General features: G+C 63.5%; 1 protein-coding gene across 1 annotated transcript; it reads right to left on the bottom strand.

Moving 5' to 3' along the window:
- Window positions 1-688: 688 nt before the first annotated feature.
- Window positions 689-16974, bottom strand: CASKIN1 (CASK interacting protein 1). Its single transcript, XM_065892362.1, has 20 exons — window positions 16881-16974; window positions 10828-10879; window positions 10623-10720; window positions 10272-10417; window positions 10086-10181; window positions 9836-9966; window positions 9266-9374; window positions 9076-9184; window positions 8891-8985; window positions 8608-8725; window positions 7500-7601; window positions 7301-7395; window positions 7140-7224; window positions 6965-7056; window positions 6061-6171; window positions 5879-5980; window positions 4325-4463; window positions 2201-4246; window positions 1145-1550; window positions 689-785 (listed from the first exon to the last, which is right to left on the bottom strand). The coding sequence occupies exons 1-20, from the start codon at window positions 16972-16974 to the stop codon at window positions 689-691; spliced, it is 4323 nt and encodes a 1440-aa protein (XP_065748434.1).
- Between the last annotated feature and the right edge of the window lie 948 nt (window positions 16975-17922).

The following is a 17922-nucleotide window of genomic DNA, read 5'->3' as shown; positions in this document are numbered from 1 at the left end:
TTCTTTAAATATATATTTGTTAAAGTTATACCTTTTTGTTTCTCTGGGGAAATCTGCCTCAGCTTATTCCCAATAAATTAATACTCTTCGATAGCTTATATTTAGGGAGGGGGGTGCAGTGGGGCAGGGGGCCCAACCCCAGCCCCTTGTGCTGCGCTGGAGTGGCTGGCAGAGGTCCCCAATGGGCAGTTCTGTGCTGGGCATAGGCCTGTGCTCTGCCACAGATTGGGGAGGGGGCTACAGCAGCTGCCCCCCTCCCGCTGCCTCCCAGGGTGGACCCAACCTGGACTCAGGGCAGGGGGTTCAGGAGTTTCCCCTCCTCCACCCACAGCGGGCAGAGCCTGGTGGTGGGTGGGCAGGTGGCCCAGCAGTTATTGCACAGGGAGCAGCAGATAAGGAAGGGCACCCACAAGGCAGCAGCATCTGCCCAGAGCCCTTGGGTCCACCAACCAGGCAGTCCTCCAAGCTGGGCCCAGGGGCAGGAGTTGTGCTTGTGCGGGGGCTGGACAGAACGGCCCACCCCCGCCTCGTGCCCGCGGCTGCCTAGCGGGCTGCCCCCTGCGCCCCTCCCCCTTGGTCCACCGCCCTGCCCGCTCGCGCCGCCCCCAGAGGTACCCATCCTGAGGTAAACGTCAGTGTGCGGGCCGGAGCCCAGGCGGCGCGGGTGGGCCGAACTTGGGCGGCCGCGTCACTCCAGCATGGCGTCCAGCTGGTCGGCCAGGTCGTCAAACATGCTGCCAATGTCGTCCAGGATGCTGCCGGTGCTCTTCTCGGCGGCCGAGGGGCTGGGGGCGGGCGCAGCGTGAACTGGCTGGGTTGGCGCAGAACTTCCAGCCCCCATGTCCCGCCCATTCAGCGCAAAGTCCCGCCCCTCGCGGAGGCCACGCCCCCGCATTCAGGGGCGGGGCCGGATCAGTCCACGCACTCCCCACATCTGCCCCGCTCCGCTCCCGGCCTACTCACAGTAGCCTCTGTCGGGGGCTGGGGCAGCTCGTAGAGCCCGCCCACGCCAGGCCGTGCCCGGCGCAACTCGGGCCCGGCGCGACTCGGCCCCGCTCTCGCAGGGCAGCCTTCAGGTGTGCACCTGCCGCGGGGGCGCACGGCTCCCCACCTACGCCCACGCCGGACCGGGTCCTGCACCTACCGCGAGCCTTGCGCGTCCTCCTGCCGGATCTTCTCTTCTACGGCTTGCAGCGCCGCCGCCAGGCACGCGCTTGTCTCCTCAAGCTTTTGCCTGGCGCTGTCCCCCGGCGAGGCGCCGTCGGGCGCGGCGGGGGGCCCGGCTGCCGCTGCAGCAGCGCGCGGCGGCTTGGCGGGCACGTGCAGCGCGGGCACACCGGGGGACGGGGGCCTGGCCGGGCTGGCACTCAGCGAGGGTGGCGTGCTGGCGGGCTTGGTGAGGGCAGCAGGCGGCTGGCGTGCCGGCGAGGGCGACGGGCTGGCGCTGCCCGACTGCAGCCCCGCCGCTGCCTTGGCCGGCTTGGGCGCCGTGGGCGGTGGTGGTGGCTTGGGAGACACGGGCGGCGGCGTGCCGTGGGCACGCTTCACCTCTGCGGGGAAGAGGAGAGTCGCACCGGGGTGGGAGGTCAGCGCGGCGCGCGCGCTGCCCATCCCGGCATAAGCCCTGCCCAAGCGCCCTGCCTCGAACCCGGGATTAGAGATAACGCCCTTTGCACTGCCCCCCGGCCTCCCTGAGGCTGCCAGGGGGCGCGCTTCCCTGTGCAGGCCTGCTTGGGTCACTGCTTCCAAACCCCGCCTGGTCCGCCCCCCACCTCCATTCCCCTCCAGGCGTGGCCTGTTTCAGACACCGGCCCTTCCGTTGCTTGAATGCCACAGGGCCTTTGCACCTCTGATCCTTCTGCCTGGAAGCCTCTCCCCTCCCTCCTGTGCTTGGGTCATTTTACAGCCAGGTAAGAATCCTCCCTTAGCCTTCCAGCATCGTGGGCCTGTCCTCCTTCCACAGGTGCTGCTATTCATGGGTTTCTGTGTCTCCTTCGCTGAGGAATGTAAGGATCATCCACCCTTGTCTCAGCTCTCATTGGTGAAGTGGTCCAGTGGGTGGATGGACGAGAGGGTCTGAGGATACTTTCCCACCCCACTCCACCTGGCCTTCATCAAATCCAAGAAGTGGAAAACCCCTCAGACCATGGCATGGGGAGCTGGAGGAGGGCCCTTCCCCAGCTGGCTCCCTGCAACCTACCTGGGCTGCCAGGACCTGGCAGTGGCACCTTCTTGGAGGCAGGTGTGGGTGAGCCCTGGATCTTGGGCACGGGCTGAGCCAGAATGGGCTTGGGAGAGACAGGTGGCTTGGCCGGCTTCCGGGCATCACTGTCTGGCGGGGGCAGCGGGGGCAGGTGCAACAGGTCAGAGGGCGGGGGCTCAGCGGGTGGCGGTGGTGGGGGCAGCTCTGGGGGCCCAGCCTGCTCAGAGGCCGGACGGCGGCGCACAGTGCCTGTTCCATTCTGGTACACGGACAGCAGTGGTAGGGGAGGCTCGGGACCTGCCTCCCTCTCCTTGGCCTTGGGCCGGCGCTTGACCGTGTCAGACTCAGTGAGGATGAACTTGACATTCTCCTGCTGGCTCTGCTTGGCTCGGATGCGCCTCTTGAGCGTGGCACTGGCCTCCACCCTGGCCAGTGGTGGGCCCTCCACACCCGCTTCACCCTTGGCTGGACCTCGAGGCCGCTGCCGGGTAGCGCCATCTTCCACAAAGTGGCCGTGATCTGCAGGCCCCCCTGGCTCTCCCGGACCCCGGCGAGCCGTGGCCAGAAGTCCTGTGACAGGCCCACTCAGTGTGCGGCGCCGGTTCACCACCTCGCCGTCAGGCCCAATGGCCTCCTTGTGCTTCACCGAGGACAACACCGTTGCCACCTGGCCTGGCTCTGGGCTGGCAGGGCGAAGCATGGGGTGGCCCTCAAGGGGCCTGCGGGCTGCCCGGCCCCCACCCCCAATGGATGACAGCTCAAGCATGGCTGCAATGCTCTTCACGCTGCCAGCGCTTCCTGTGTCCACACTGCCAGCCAGGTCACTAGCCCGTCGGCGCTGTGCCCGGACCCCCAGCCGGCCGTCCTCAGCCCCAGCCACCTCAGTCTCCGCATCTGGCACTGACTCATCAGCCAGGTTGGCACTGGCCATGGATGAGCTGGAGCGCTTGGGCGGGGGTGGGGGGGGGCCCTTCTTTCGCGGCCGCACAGCGAACGACTGGCTGCGGTTGACGTTCTTGTCAGCGCCAGCAGGTGCCCGCACCGAATGGCTGCGGCCCACGCGCCGCTGGACTGTGGCGTAGGGCCCCGCTGTGGCAGGCACCAGCAGCTCGTCCCGCTCCGGCTCGCTGTCAGACGCCGCATAGCGATTCAGGCTGTGGGCGCGCTTCTTGGGCCGCCCTGACTCCATGTCGGCCTCAGGGGGCAGGCACAGCGTGGGCACAGGCGCGGGCACGGCCGCAGGCGCAGGCCCCGGAGCAGCCGGCCCTGCCTCGCTCTCCACAGGTTGGGGCAGCACGTAGGCAAAGCCACGGTGTGTGGGTGACTGAGGCAGCGAGCGAGGTGACATGGGTCGCTCCATTGGTGGCAGCAGCTGTGGGGTGGGCTTCACCTTGGCTGTGGCTGGGGCTGGGCCATGAGGCCCCCCCAGGGCTTGCGGGGAGCCTGGCCGGGCTTTTGTGGGAGTCTGGGGGGGCGTGAAGTGGCTGGTACCTGGTGGAAGGACCTGCCGCGGCTTGCCAGGCACTGGGGGCACACTGGCCCGCTTGACGCTGTGGCCGTGGCGGCTGGGCCGGGCCTCCTTGGGGGGGGTACCCGGGGCCGGCCCCTCCTCCAGCAGGTACTCCTGGCTTCGTGACATGGGGCTGCCAGGCCCTGGGGGCCCGTCGCCCAGCAGCTCCTGAGAACTGCTCATGTGCCGTGCCCGCCCACCCAGGCTGGGCTCCTGCCGCATGGAGGCCCTTGGGGTGGGCGGCAGGTGGTTGGAGGGCTTCTCAGTAGGGGCAGCGGCAGCGGCAGCCCCTTCAGCCGGGCCCGTCAGGGCAGCCTGCAGCTCACCGCTGAGCTCACTGTCCTGGAAGGTGGTCATCTTAGGAGACTGGCAGTCAGCCGGGGCAGGCTCGGGTGGGGGTGGCGACTCGATGGCCATCACTTCAAGTGACTGTGGTACCTTCCGGCGCAGGGGTCCCCCCTCATACTTGGCGTACTCTGCCTTCTGCAGCTCTGCCAGTTTCCTCACTGCCAGCATCAACTTCTTCTGGTGTCCTGAGTGGGGCGGGTGGCAGGTCAGGCCAGGGAGGGTGGCGGGGACCAGGAGGCAGTGGGGGCGGGGTGGGGCCTCACCCAGCTTGGTGATGCCGATCTCCTGCAGGTCTTCCCAGGTGATGTCGGTGATGAAGTCGATGTTCTCGTAGCCGTTGTCCACCAGCACCTTGTAGTACTGAGCCAGGCCAATCATTGACAGCCACATGGCCAGGTTAGCCTACGGAGCAGGGGACACAGAGGGCAGCCCGAGCTGGCTGCCCACACCCTGCCTATTACTCAGAGCTGTCAGAGGAGAGGGCACCGGGCCAGCCTGGCACAGAGAGACGGAAGGACAAACAGACAGGCCCAAGGCGTCAGCTTTGGAGACAGTGCAGCCTTGACAGGAGCCCAAGGCCAGCTTACACACACTTGCGAACATATGCAAACACACACAGAGGGGCGACTCTCTCCTCAGGATACCCTTTGGGGGAGGGGGAAGAATGCGCTTCTGGCGGAAGAATGCGCTTCCTCACCTGCCCAGGCAGCCATGGGGACAGCATCCACATGGACACACCACACACGTCATGGACACAGACACACAGCACCACCGACCAGATACGTGTATACACACACCCTGCATCCCAGCCATCCACGGGCACTGACACCCCTCTGAGTCACGCTCACGCTCTCTCACCACTTCCCCACCAGCATCAGGCACATGTCACACAGCCTCGTCACACGCCTGGCAAGTATCTGTGATGGTCTTCACCCAGAACCACCGGTGGCTCCCTGAATGGCATTCACCCGTCCACACTCCCAGCTGGATGTCACTCATGCACCAACACAGGACACTCGGTCACCTCCTTGGGTACACAAGCAAGGTGAAGCCCCTGGGACCCGGACGTGCTGGCTGGGAGGACCCCTGAGCCGCTGACTGAGTGGGGTGAGGCAGAGTGGATGAGCACAAACCCACCTGTCACCAACCGACAGCCCTGGGGCTCTCGGCGGCCATGGCATCTCCCTCACAGACGGGTGGGAGCCCAAAGCACAGCGCAAGGCCCAGAGAGGCAGCATGGATGTGACAGGCCCCGGGCCCATCTTCTCCCAGCCCAGAGCCTGTCCCACCACAGAGTGCCTGTTCGTGACAGCACGGGCTGCGGCTGGTGTGGCTGTCAGCCAGTGTGTGCAGTCACCAGTGGGCGCCTTGAATGTATTTAGCACACGCGTGCTGGGTACCCGAAGCACGCACAAGCGTCTTCCCCATACATGTGCCTGGGTGTGTGCAAGCACGTCCCATCCCCATGGCCCCCTGCAGTGTCTGGGTGGGCGTGTGATGGGCAGTGCTATGGTGTGCCGGGTGGCTCCGGTGTCCCTGTGTGGCTGCCTGAGTGTGGAACACACAGTGGAGATGGGGACTCTCCAGGCTTCAGGCTCCCCTTGCCCTGACAGCCCTCAGAGGTGGTCACCACCGTCCCTGCCCCTGCCCCAGGGAGGCGGGCCCCAGTGCCCCTGACGGACAAACAGAGGTCATCCTCTGCTCTCCTCTCTCTGGACTCCCCGGAGGGCAGGGGTGGGCTGTAGCCAGGGAGGCAGGCTGTCTGTCTATCTGTTTGCCCAACCTGGGACTGGCCACTGGGGTGCAGGGGGCCTTACGGGTTTGTGCTCAGGCAGCCAGTCGGGGATGCTCAGGCCGCTGATCTCTGCAGTGATCTTCTTCCGGTGGCCTGGCTTGGTGACCCCGATGGCCGTGAGGTCCTAGGTGGAGGAGAGGCCCATTAGCAGAGGCTGGGGGCCCATCTCTGGGTCAGCTGGTAGATAGCCTTCGGGCAGCTCACCTCAGGGGTCATGCGGCTGATGGTGGGCAGGTCATAGCCGGCACTGATGAAGTTGGGGGCGTAGAGCTGCAGCTGGAACGTGGCAAGCCACTGGCTGACAGCCTCGGCGCCCTGGAAGACACAAGGCACCCGCTACAGGCTTGCCCGCCTGCTCCCCCGCCAGGCATGCACCCCAGCCACCGCGGCGCCTCCTTCTCTGCTCAGCTGAAGACCACGCAGTGCAATCTGCTGTCCGCTGGGCCGTCTGCAGCCAGGCCCCGGCAGCCTGGCCCGGGTGCTCCTCCTCATTCTGTGGTCCTGGGTGCCGCTGTCTTGAGCACTGTCCAGCACCTCGGCCTCCTTCTGTGATCTCCACCAGGAGGGTCCAGCTGCTGTCCACATCACAGGCCTCCCTGACCGTCCCCCCCCATTCCTGGACCAGAGACACCCTGCAGTGTGGCCCCGTGTGAGGGGCTCTGGGAATGGGGCCTCAGGCGGGGCAATTTAGTGCTTCCCCTCTATACCCCAGAAGGTGGGCTCTACCCAGAGGAATGCAGGAGGACTCAGCCAGCAGCTCATGCCCGCCCTAGCACGCAGGTGCATGCACACAGGACTTGTCTCACCCACATACACGCCTTGGCTTGACTCACATCCATGCCATTCCACACACACACACACGTGCACATGTGCCCGCATCACAATCACACCAGCCAAACACGCCCCCACTCACCTCACACCCGTGTCACACTTCCTAGACACACTAGCTTACACGCACAGCGTGTACAAGAGACAACAGCTACACACACAGACTGACAGACCAACAGAAGGACGGACCCGGCCTGTCAAGGGCCCTGGCCGTGCTGTGGCCAAGCCAGGCAGGCTGCCCTGGGTGCCCCCCCACCTGCAGCCGGCCCAGGCCTTGTACCTTGCCCTCCGATGCTGTCTCCAGCTTTTTGGATGGCTGCTCCCCATAGACCTGCCCGGCATGGGTCACTGGAGTCTGGGACCGGGTGGCACCTGGGGACGAGAGGGTATGGTGGGGCAATGGCTGCCTGTGGGCCACCTCCCGGCCAGGCCAGCAGTGCTGTCCTTGCTCTTACCTGAAGAGCCCTCCGGAGGCTTGACAGGGCTGTCCCCGGGGCTGGAGTCGGAGACAGACTTCTGGGAGAGCACCGTGGCCAGGAGCTGCAACCCAGACAGGCTGGCTGGCCAGTGCTGCTCTAGACACAGGCCATCCCGGTCCTGCCACCAACCCACCTACCTTGACCCCTTCAGAGCCTGCGTGCAGGGTGTGGCCCCCGCTGCTCCGGCCACTGCCACTGGCCACGCTGCTCAAGCTGCCACTGCGGTCCCCGCCTGCCAGCAGGAGGGAGCAGCATCAGCTAGTGCCAGCCCTGCAGAGCCCAGGTGCTGCCTTGCAGAAGTGCCACCACCACCACCCTCCAGAGGCCCCCACCTACCTGCAAATGGCTTCCTCAGCACCCAGATCTCCTCGGGGGGTGCAGAGGGCCCTGCTGAGCTGCATCCCTGGGGTGGGCTTGGTTCGGCACCTGCTCGGGAACCTGCTGGCCAAGCACAGTCTCCCTGAATCCTGGACTGGCCCAGGCCTGGGGCATTCCCTGGCCTGGCCCCCAAGTCTGCGCAGAGCAGAGGCTGGACACACACGTGCCTGGGGGGTCAGTACAGCCTCCTCCTGCCCTGTGTTCGAGGAGCTGAGCGACCCTCAGAAGGCCCTTCCCAACCTTGGACATTTGAGAGCAGGAGAGCATGGTAGAGAGGGGCGCAGGCCAGGCTATCCTGTGGTCCTGTAGGTGGGAGTAGGGAATTGCAGGAGAGTGCAAACCCCTCTGTGCCTGGGGAGCAGGGGGAGGGAGGAGGCCCCCAGGAGCCTGGGTGCAGGCTCCTCACCCCAGGGAACTAGATGACCTTGGGTGGATTGGCCACACCTCCTAACTGGCCCCCCTCTGCCCTCTCACCCGGCCTGTCAATCTCCATATCCTCTCTGTGGGGTAAACCAATCACACCAGTCCACCATCTGAAGCCATTCCATGGCCCTATGGCCTCATCCTGCGCCCCCTCCTTCTCTGTCACCAAGTCAGCCACACTGGGCTCCTTTGGACCCTTACACAGTCACACTCTGTCCTGCTTCAGTGCCTTTGCATGTGTGGTTCCTGCTGCCTGGAATGCTCTGCCTGTGGCCAGCCCCTCCCACTTCTCAGGGCCTTCTCTGTCCGCACTTGTCTAAAGTGGGTCTCCATCTGCAATCTCTGTGTCACTGGTTGGTACGTTTCCTTCCACATTTATTTTACTGTTCCCTTCCCTCCCTCCCCGAGGGCAAGCTCCTTGGGAGCAAGAATGACGTCCATCTATTCCTAGTGCCTGGCATGCAATGTCTGTTGAATACATGAAGGAGTGGGTCTGGGGACGCTGATGAGGAGACAGCTGGCAAGACACACTCTGGACCCCACACCTAGCAATGACTACAGCTGACAATCCTTGCCCTACCACCCAAAACGCCGTGCACCTGCTTCCTTCTGGCCCGCGAGCCCATCCCCAGGTGGGACTTGCCTGCTCGCTTGACGATGGCCTCGCCCAGGGAGGAAGGGAAGTAGCCCACACGGTCATTGCCTGTCCTGTTGTCATGGATACAGCCCTTCCACCGGCCGTCTGGATGCTGCTCGAGGACCTGGTCAGATATGGTGCGAGGAGCACACTCAGGGAGACACCCCTCCATGTCAAGTGGGTAGGTGGCCTTGGCCTCCTGCTCATACCCCCCAGTTGCTGCCAGGTGTTGCGGGGAGCATCCCAGGTCCCATTCATCCCTGTTCCAGCAGCCCCAGGCCATCCTTACTGTGATAATGTCCCCGGCTTTCACGTTGAGGCTGGTCAGGTCGTAATTGTTGCAATAATCCTTGGTTGCCCGGACCTGCAGGGCTGCCGAGGCCTCTGGGGACACAGGAGGTGGCAGACCCCCCAGTCCTGTGAGCCGGCCTGGCCCAGGCCCCAGCCCTGCCCCCCTGCCCCGCCTGGGCCCACCTCGCAGCAGCTGCTTGATCTCCTTGCTGGCCTGGGAGGTGGTGAATTGGTGCACGATGTCCAGGGCTGTCTGGCTGTAAGTGTTCCTCACGTGGGCATTGATCCCGTTCTGTATGTGCCAGAGGGTGAGGACTCTCAGGAGCCCCCTACACCCCCACCTGACCCCAGCTCCCTCTGGCCCCTAACTCACATCGAGCAGCAGCCGAACCACTTCCGTCTTCCCACAGAGTGCGGCCTCGTGCAGGGCCGTGCCGGACTTGGTCTGGCGGTTAATGTCAATGCCAGCTTGGAGAAGGAGTCTGACAGGGAGGTAGGAGGAGCAGGCAGGGCCCTGCACAGAGAGCCCTCTGCCCCAGCACCCCCAAGCCGGGTTCCAGTTCCTGGGGGCTGAGGATGAGCTAACCCTGTCCCACATCCTCGACAACCCCTCCCTGTGTTAACCCTTCACACTCTTATCTCGTCTCATCCTAGTGTAGGCAGTGCTGCGATGCCCACTTTAAGGATGAGGAAACTGAGGCTCAGAGAAGTTAAGAGTCTCCTCAAGGTCACCCAGCAAGTGGCACAGGCTGTGGGGCTATAGAAGACCACTCCCCACCCCACTCCAGTACATCCTTTATGTGGGCGGCTTGAGGCATCCTTCGTATCCAGAGACCTCACCACATCCCCACGGCTCCCTGGCTGCTCCTGTCTTATTGCCAAGCCAGAAGCAGGAACCCCAAGGCTGGGTGCCCCTTACCCCGCCCCCTCCCCATGGCCATACCTGATGATGTCGATGTGGCCGTTCTTGGCTGCCAGGTGCAGGGGGCTGGTGCCATTGGGGTTGGTTGTGTCCCCTGGCCGGGGCTCTAGCAAGGCCGCACACATGTTGCTGCTCAGGAGCAGCTGGACCACCTGGAAGGAGGGGTCAGAGTAGGGGGGCCCAGGAATGGGGTGGGGAGCTGCAGTTTGTCTCCCACTCCCACCCCAGGAGAAGAAGTTGGAGTCCCACTCAGCTCCCTGGGGAGACTTACCCCAACGCGGCCGAACTCACAGGCAAGGTCCAGGGGCGTCTTCCCCGAGTTGTCCACCATGCACGGGTTGGACTGGTGCTGGAGCAGCATCTCAGACTGCAGGGACCACAGGGTGTGGTCAGGCCCAATGCATCCGTCGGGCTCATTCTGCCCCAGGCACCCTGTCACCCTTGAGGTGGTCCTTACCACGTCGTAGTGACCATGCTGGGCCGCCAAGTGCAGGGGGATGTGGCCCTCATCAGATGGAACATTCACCGCTGAGCCCGCCTTCAGCACCAGCTTCATGGGCTCCTTCCGGCCCTGCCAGGCTGCATAGTGTAGTGGCCGCATGCCTGGGGGCAAGGGGGAGGTTGGGAGCTAGCCCCTGACCCAGAACCCAACCCTGACTTCTAGGACGCTGATCCCATGAGAACCTGCCTCAACCCAGACCAAGACCCGGGGCTGAGACCTCAGTTGAGGGGCCATCCTGGCCTCCAGGGACCCCAATTTTGATCTTGACCCCCTGCCTCTGGCTCTGAGGTCCCTGACAGGCCTTGCCTTTGTTGTCCTTGATGTCCACAGCAGCCTGGGCCTCCAGCAGCAGGGTGATCAATTCCGTGTTGCCATTCAGGGCTGCGTGGTGCAGGGCAGAAAAGCTGGGACAGGTGACAGACATGTATGGGCAAGGAGCCGGGCAACCTGCCTTCCCCAGGAGTCCTTGACCCCCATACCAGACTGACATCTCCCCGGGCTGAGAACTCACCCATCTGGGTCTTGGAAATTGACATTGATCTTCTTGGTGGAGCCCAGGAGCTCTGGGGTGGGAAGGAGACATGGTGAGGGGGGCTCCGTCCAGCCCCTACTGAGGCCTACCTGGGTCCCAGCCCCCTCTAGACAGAGAGCAGGCAGAGAGCGGCTGGCTAGCTCCCTGGCAGGCTCAGAGCCAAAGCTATCTAGGTCTTTAGTCTAGAAACGTTCATTCATTCAACCCTGTTTCCAGCACTCAGCATCAGGTACCAGCTTTTGGCCCTTGGTTTCCCACTGAACTAAGACGTTGGGAGGTTCATAGGCCCTGTCCCTGTCTGGGAACAGAAGCCAGGGCTGTACACCCACACAGGCGCACACATGTGCACATGAACCCCCCTCCCTTGAGACGCTGGCTGAGCACCTGCCAATGGTGGGAGGGAGAGAGCCAGCCCAATCTGTCTCTCAGAAGGACCCAGATGGGGCCGGGGGTGGCCCAGGAAGGCTGGAACACCCGGAAATGGGGGTATCTCTGGGGAAGATCTTCATTTCCAGGGTTCAGCCTCCCCCAACTCCCAGCCCCGGGCCTGGCCTGTGTAGATGAGCCCCATTTGGCAGGGCAGGATGGGGAGGCAGGCAAGTGGGCCAGTGCCTCCAAGCAACCACATTACAATGGCCCCCTCATCTATGGGGGCATGCACAGGCCCTAGGGTCAGCCCGCCTGAAGCCCAAGGGGCTCCAGCCCTCCCTTGGGGGTCCCAGTCTCCTCCCGGGGCGTCCCCAGTCCTGGCCTCCACCAGCCGCCTGCCAGAGGAGGGGAGCCCACCGATGCCCTCCCCGTGGGCTCAGGTCCAGCCGGACTCGGGCCAATCCCCTGCCTGTCTGGGCCACGGTTACATAAACCATTTGTGGGTCAGTCACTCTGTGAGGGAGGGGCTGGCAGGACAGAAGCCCCTTTGTCCAGGCTCAGGACAGGGATGGGGGCAGGGGGCTGAGGGAGTCAAGTCACAGAGGGGCTGCTGCAGGGCCTGCTCTGTGACCCACAGCAGCCCCGGCTGCTCCGGCCTCAGTTCTCAGCTTTTGGATATAGGGTGTGGGTCCCCCAATGGCCCACAAAGTCAGATGGGCCTGAATTCAAATCCTCCCTCTGCCCCTTACTAGCCCTGAGGCCTTGGCTGTGAGCTCGAAGGGTCTAACAGGGCCAGCCTCACAGGCCTAAGGGCGCCTCCAGACAACACATGAAGGGTCTGACACAGAGTCAGCTCAGCACGTGGCAGTTCCTAATACTAGCCCTATAGGAATCCCACCCCACCCTCCCCAGTGAGGGGCTTCTCCGGTGAAGAGCCGAAGAGCTGAGGCTCCAGGACAAGAGGCATCTCCACTCCCCTGCCCCTCCCCCCGCCTCAGACACTTGGCTGATGCTAACGGCTGTCTAAGTTGGCAGCAGTGCCACCCCTCCTTCCCCGTGGTGGTCCAGGGCAAAACCTTGGAGGCAGCCCTGGGTCCTTTCTTGAGCCCTTATAACTTCTCCATCGGTCAATCCTGTTGGCTCTACTTTCAAGACACTTTCAAAGCACACCTGGAATCCTACCCTTTCTCACCAGCACCATCATCACCACCCTGGGCCAGGCCAGCATCCCTCGAAGGACCACTGCCATCACCTCCCCCTGGCATCCCCATTTCCACCCTGCCCCCTCCAGTCCATCCTCCATACCCACTGAGGTCAGGGGGACCCTGTTAGAACATGGGTCCGGTCCCATTGCTCCTGTCTCAATGGGGTTGGAGGCCAAAGCCGGACAATAGCCCTATATGATGCAGCCCTCCTTTCACTTCGACTTCCTCCTCACCCCTGTTCCAGCCACCTGAGCCTCCTTGATGGCACTCCAACACACCTGTCTCCCCTGCCACAGGGCCTTTGCACATGCTCTGTGTGTGTGTGTGTGTGAGCCATTCTTCCCTCAATTATTCCCATTATTCCCTCTTCATGTCCTTCAGGTCTCTATCCAAGACCTGCTTGTCAAAGCCTCCTCCCCCATCTAAAATGGTAATCCCCTGGGAGTTTCCTGGTGGTCCAGTGGTTAGGACTCGGCACTTTCACTGCCATGGCCCAGGTTCAGTCCCTGGTTGGGGAACTAAGATCCTGCAAGCTGTGCGGTGTGGCCAAAAAATAAATAATAAAGAATAAAGAAAATGGTAATCCCCTTCCCATCTCGTGTCTGTTGTATTTTTCTCTTTAGCCCTCATACTACCATTTATCTTGTTTATTGTCCATCTCCATCACTAAATTACAGGCTCCAAGATGACAATGGTTTTTATCTATTTTGCTCACTGCCGTATCCTTGCTGGCTAAAACACTACCAGGTGCACACACAGTGCTCAGTAACTGGTGACTGAACTGTACCCTAATCCCACACACTTTGTCCACCTGCCAGAGCCGGCTTCAAGTGTGTCACCTGTGCAACCACTCAGAAGAGCCCCACACCTGGCTGGATGCTCTGCTGTCGCAAGATTGTTATTTTGTTTGTTTTGGGGGGTTTTTTTTGGCCCCATCTTGTGGCATGCGGAACTTCCCTGACCAGGGATTGAACCCGCGCCCTCTGCAGTGGAAGCGTGGAGTCTTAACCACTGGACTACCAGGGAAGGCCTATTATTTTTTTGGACAAGTCACCCCCCCACCATTTTCATTTTGCGCTGAGCTCTGTGGATTATGCGGCCGGGCCTGCCACGGTCCCTTGTCGTGAAGCTGAAGGGAGCCCAGGCATTGCTGTCCCCAAGCACCCCTGCCTTGCGCAAGCCCACCCTCAGCACATTCCCCTACCAAAAGGCTCTGCCCCCCAACTCTAATGTCTGCTGCCCCCCACCCTTCTTAGTTCCCATGTAGCCAGTTCTCAGCTTCTCCCCACAAGACTTCCCAGGCCAGCTCGCTCTCCTCCCTCCCGCAGCCAGGGTGCCCAGGCAGCTACGGAGCCAGGTGCTCTGAGTGGCGCCCGAGGCCAGGCCCACCTGCTTGCCCAGTCACCACTGCAGGTGCTGAAATCTCAGAGGGGCTGGAGGTTGAGGCCCAGGAAGTGACACAGACACCAGTGGGGAGAGGGTGTCTCCATCCAGAAGGGGATCACTCCCCACAGGAGAAGGAGCATCTTGCTAAGGTCATCTTCCCCGCCCCCCTTCCGGCCACTGGTCTCTTCAAAGAGGAAAAGTGCTGGAATTGGATGAAAGGGGGCTTGAGGTCTTGAAGCACCCCCAATTCCCATGGGGACACTGGACACCCGGGAAGGTCCCAGAACTGCAGCCTGCCTGGGGCTGGGGGGCTGCACCTCATGGAGACAGGTGCCCTGAATGAAGCTGGAGCAGAGCACGGCTTCAGGGGCCTGGGTAGGTGGGAGAGAGGAGGGAAAGTGGGGATAAGCTGAAGGCCCCAGGAGCCCCTTTCCCTTTTCCACAAGGGCACTAAGTCCTACAGATTGCCATCAGTCATAGCGCATATGCCTTGCCCCTGACCGCCCCCATGACTTGGGCTCTCCGGTCTCCTATCACCCCAGCCCTCTAACTGCTCGCCTGATACTACTCCTACCTTTGAAGTCACCTCCAAACTCCAGCTGCAGAGGCCCTGGGGGGAGCCCACCCCAGACCCTTTTCCACTCTACCCTTGTGGCCTCCCTCCACCCTCTGCCAAGATGCTCCTCCAAACACGGAAGCCACCCACAAGCCACCTCCACAGAGCCACATCTGTCTCCTACAGGGACGTGGTCTTGGCCTCCTCTGCTCCCACCTCAGACTGGCTGAGCCCTGTGGCCTCCAGCATAGAAAGGCACCCTCTCAAATCCCCCAGGGCAGGCAGCTCTGAGCCAGACGCTGGAAGGGAACTCTTAGTGGGCCAAGGTGAGTGAGCACAGGAGCGCTGGCCGTAGTCTTCAGTGAAATGGAAGAAAGGGGAGGTTGGGCCCGAAGGAAGGGCAGGGTGTCTGCCCACACCCCAGAAGGCCAACCTCCACCCCAGTATTTTCTCTCCCTGGCAGTCTCTTCTTCACTTCAAGGATGATTGCTAAGGGTGACGGTGCCTGTGCCTGTAAGTGGAGGCTCCCCTCAGGCAGGATAGGGGTGCTGACAGAGCCTGGGGTGTCACTGGGGTGTGGGGTGAAGGGAAGGTGTCAGCACAGGGAGGAGACTGTGGAAACAAGAATCGTGGGAACACCTCTGGAGTTGGGGGCCGCAGGGAACACCGCTGGATGCCCCCTACCCCATGGCCCAAACTCCAGCTGTACTTTGCTGAATCAAAATACATCTTACTCCAAAGCAGGCCAGTGTTGCCATGACAACCGAGCTAATTCATGGAGGGATTTCTCCATCTGATTTATTATGCCCGCCCCTGTGAGTCAGAGAGCCCAGATTCGGGTGCCAGGGCAGGTGTCTCTCCTACCCGGAGACCAGGCCATGCAGGGTCAAATGCAGAGATCTAGGCGGAGACACAGGTAGAGGTAAAGGTCCCCACACCTCCCCCAGATGGCCAGAGTAGAAGGGGGGAGGAGTCCCCAAATCTGATGCCCCCCACTTCCTTGGCGCACCGCCCTGGGCCGTCTAGGAAATGGCCACAGTTAGCACTTCCAGAGCACTTACTAAGTGCCTGGGCTTCATGCGTGTACTCGCTGTTCTTACAACAATGCTACGAGGCAGGGACCACAAACGTCCCCATCCTACAGATGAGGAGACTGAAGCCCAGAGACTGGAGATGCCTGTGCCCAAGGTCGATGGCCACTAGGTGGAAGACTTTGCCTTGCCTTCCACCTCTCAATCCCTGAGCCTGCTTTTGAGGCTCAGCTAAGGTTGCCTCTGCCTGAAAGCCCTCCCTTTCTGAACCCTGAGGCCCTGAAGCCAGCCCTAACTGGCAGACTATCCCTGGGCCTCCGCTGTGGAAGGCAGGGCCCACCTGTGTATGTGTTCTTGTGAGGCACAGATGTGCAGCTCTCTAATTGCACAGAGCAGATAGTAGCAGCCAGGCAGGGGCTGCAGTGGGAGGAGTCCTCCTGGGGCTCAAGGACCTACCCCCACCTGCCCCAGAGACTGTCTCAGTTCTCAGCATCTCCCCTGGAGAGATGGGAGGGTACCTCCCTGGCTTACATACAGTCCCAGGGGTTGGCATGGGGAGTCGGGGCACCCAGACCCCACCTGCTACCCAGCAGAGCCCTGCCCACGCCCGCACAGGTGCCCTGACACACTGACACGGCCATACGTGCGCAGTCACACACGCGGCTGGTCCACACGCCCATCCATCCATCTCCAGGGTCCCCGGGGGAGGCTCCAGGCTGAGCTGGGATGAGTGCTGGGATCAGGGCACCAAGCTTCCAACCATCCCCTGGGACCCCCACAGAACAAGCTCAGGATGGCCAGTGGGAGACCCCCTCCCCCCCCAGTCTCATTTTCCAGCAGGGAAGCCAGAGAGGACCAGGGTCTGCACCTGCCTCGAACTCAGCCTGCCCTGGGCTGGGCGACCTTGGGCCTCTGCTCCCCCTTCAGTAAATGGCCCCCAGCCGGCCATGCCTGGGCAGCCACACCCCCAGCATGGTCCTGCCACCCCCCCTTCCTGCTAAGCATGTTATTAAACATGGGGCGGGGAGGGGGTCTGACAGAGACTGTCAGCCCTGTGGTCTCCCCTTACTGCAAGAGGCCCCTCCCTCTCTCCATGGCGTGGGGGGGGGGGGGGAAATCCGCCTCGCCCTTTAAAGGCCCAGAAGAGACCTCCAGCTGTCAGCCCGCAGCCCGGGAAGGGAGGGAACGGAGGCAGGAGAGAGGGATGCGAATGCCTGCGGCCTGGAAGGTGGGTGCCGCCAGGTGCCCGCTGGGGGGCTCAGGTGACGGCCTGGCACTCGATGCAGCCCCTCCTTCAGTGCTGGCAGCGGGGGGCGCAGACGGAGGGTCTGGGCGCTGCTGGCCCCGCCCCGCCCCCGGGGACCCGACAGCATCCCTCTCCCCGCCCTGCACCGGGCGGGGTGGGGGGCTCGGCGCTGGAGACGGCCCCGGGGCGCGCCGCGGCTCGCGCCCGCTCCCCGCGCCCCCCGTACCCCCCGCACTCACTGGCCTTTCCGGGCCGCGGCCTCTGCAGCAGCCTCTGCGCGGTCCCCACGTCCTCCGCCTTCACTGCCTGCACCAGTTCCTGCTCCTTCCCCATGGCGCGACCGGGGCCGCAGCGACGCGGCTGAGCTCCGTGCGCTCGGCGCGGCTCAGAGGCGGCGGCGGCCCCACGGCACCCGCCGCATCCTCCTCCCTCCCCCGCAGCCTCCTCCGCCGCCCGCGGCCCTCGCTGTCCTCGGGCTCCTGCTCGGTCTCGGTCTCCCAGCGCGGAGGGGGCGGGGAGCGCGTCACGGGCGGGGGGCGGCCCGGGGGCGGGGGCCGGCGGCGGCGGGAGCGGGGCGGGGGCCGGCGGCGGCGGGAGCTGGGCGGGGGCGCGGCACCTGGCGCCGCCTCCCGGACGCCTGGGTCCCCCTTCCGCGCCCGCTGACCTCGGTGCGCCCGCGCCGGCCGCGCGCCCGACTCCTTGGCTCCGCCCCTACATTAGGACCCGTCCTCCCGAGACGCCCCCTCCCCACGTGCGGGCCGCACGGCTCAGGCCGGGCCTCTGCGGACCCCCCGCGGCCCCGGCGACCGCCAGGGGCTAGGGACAGCAGCCGCCGGGGGGGCCGGACACTGAGCCCCGAGTCGGCGGCGGCGCCAGGCAGAGCCTGAGAGAGGCTTCCAGAGGCTGCGGGACCCACGGGGGGAGGGACTCAGGCAGTGGGCGGGCGGGGACCTGGGCATGGAGATAGATACCCGGGCATCGGCGGCACAGAAGCCGGCCCGCCGGGGGCTGTCAGACATTTCTGGCCCGTGGTTCCCGTGGGAGGTGTCGAAGGACTGTGAAGAGGAATCTCCCAATAATGAATTAGGTGTCAGGGAACCCTACCTCCCCCTCCCGCAACTGAACCTTCATGCCCTGCAGCCTCTGGCTCTCTCCACAAACAATGCTAGGCGACCCCCCACCGCCCCCTCCTCAGTCGAACCCCAACCTCAGTGCACCTGCCCAGCACCAACTGGGGTTCAGCCCCTCACACTTACCACTAAGAGGGGCTCGGCTCCCCCA

This window comes from Phocoena phocoena, chromosome 15 (assembly GCF_963924675.1).
Source record: "Phocoena phocoena chromosome 15, mPhoPho1.1, whole genome shotgun sequence".
NCBI classification, from domain to species: domain Eukaryota; kingdom Metazoa; phylum Chordata; class Mammalia; order Artiodactyla; family Phocoenidae; genus Phocoena; species Phocoena phocoena.
Note: the sequence above shows the minus strand (reverse complement) of the source record. Positions and strands in the feature narration are given on the sequence as shown.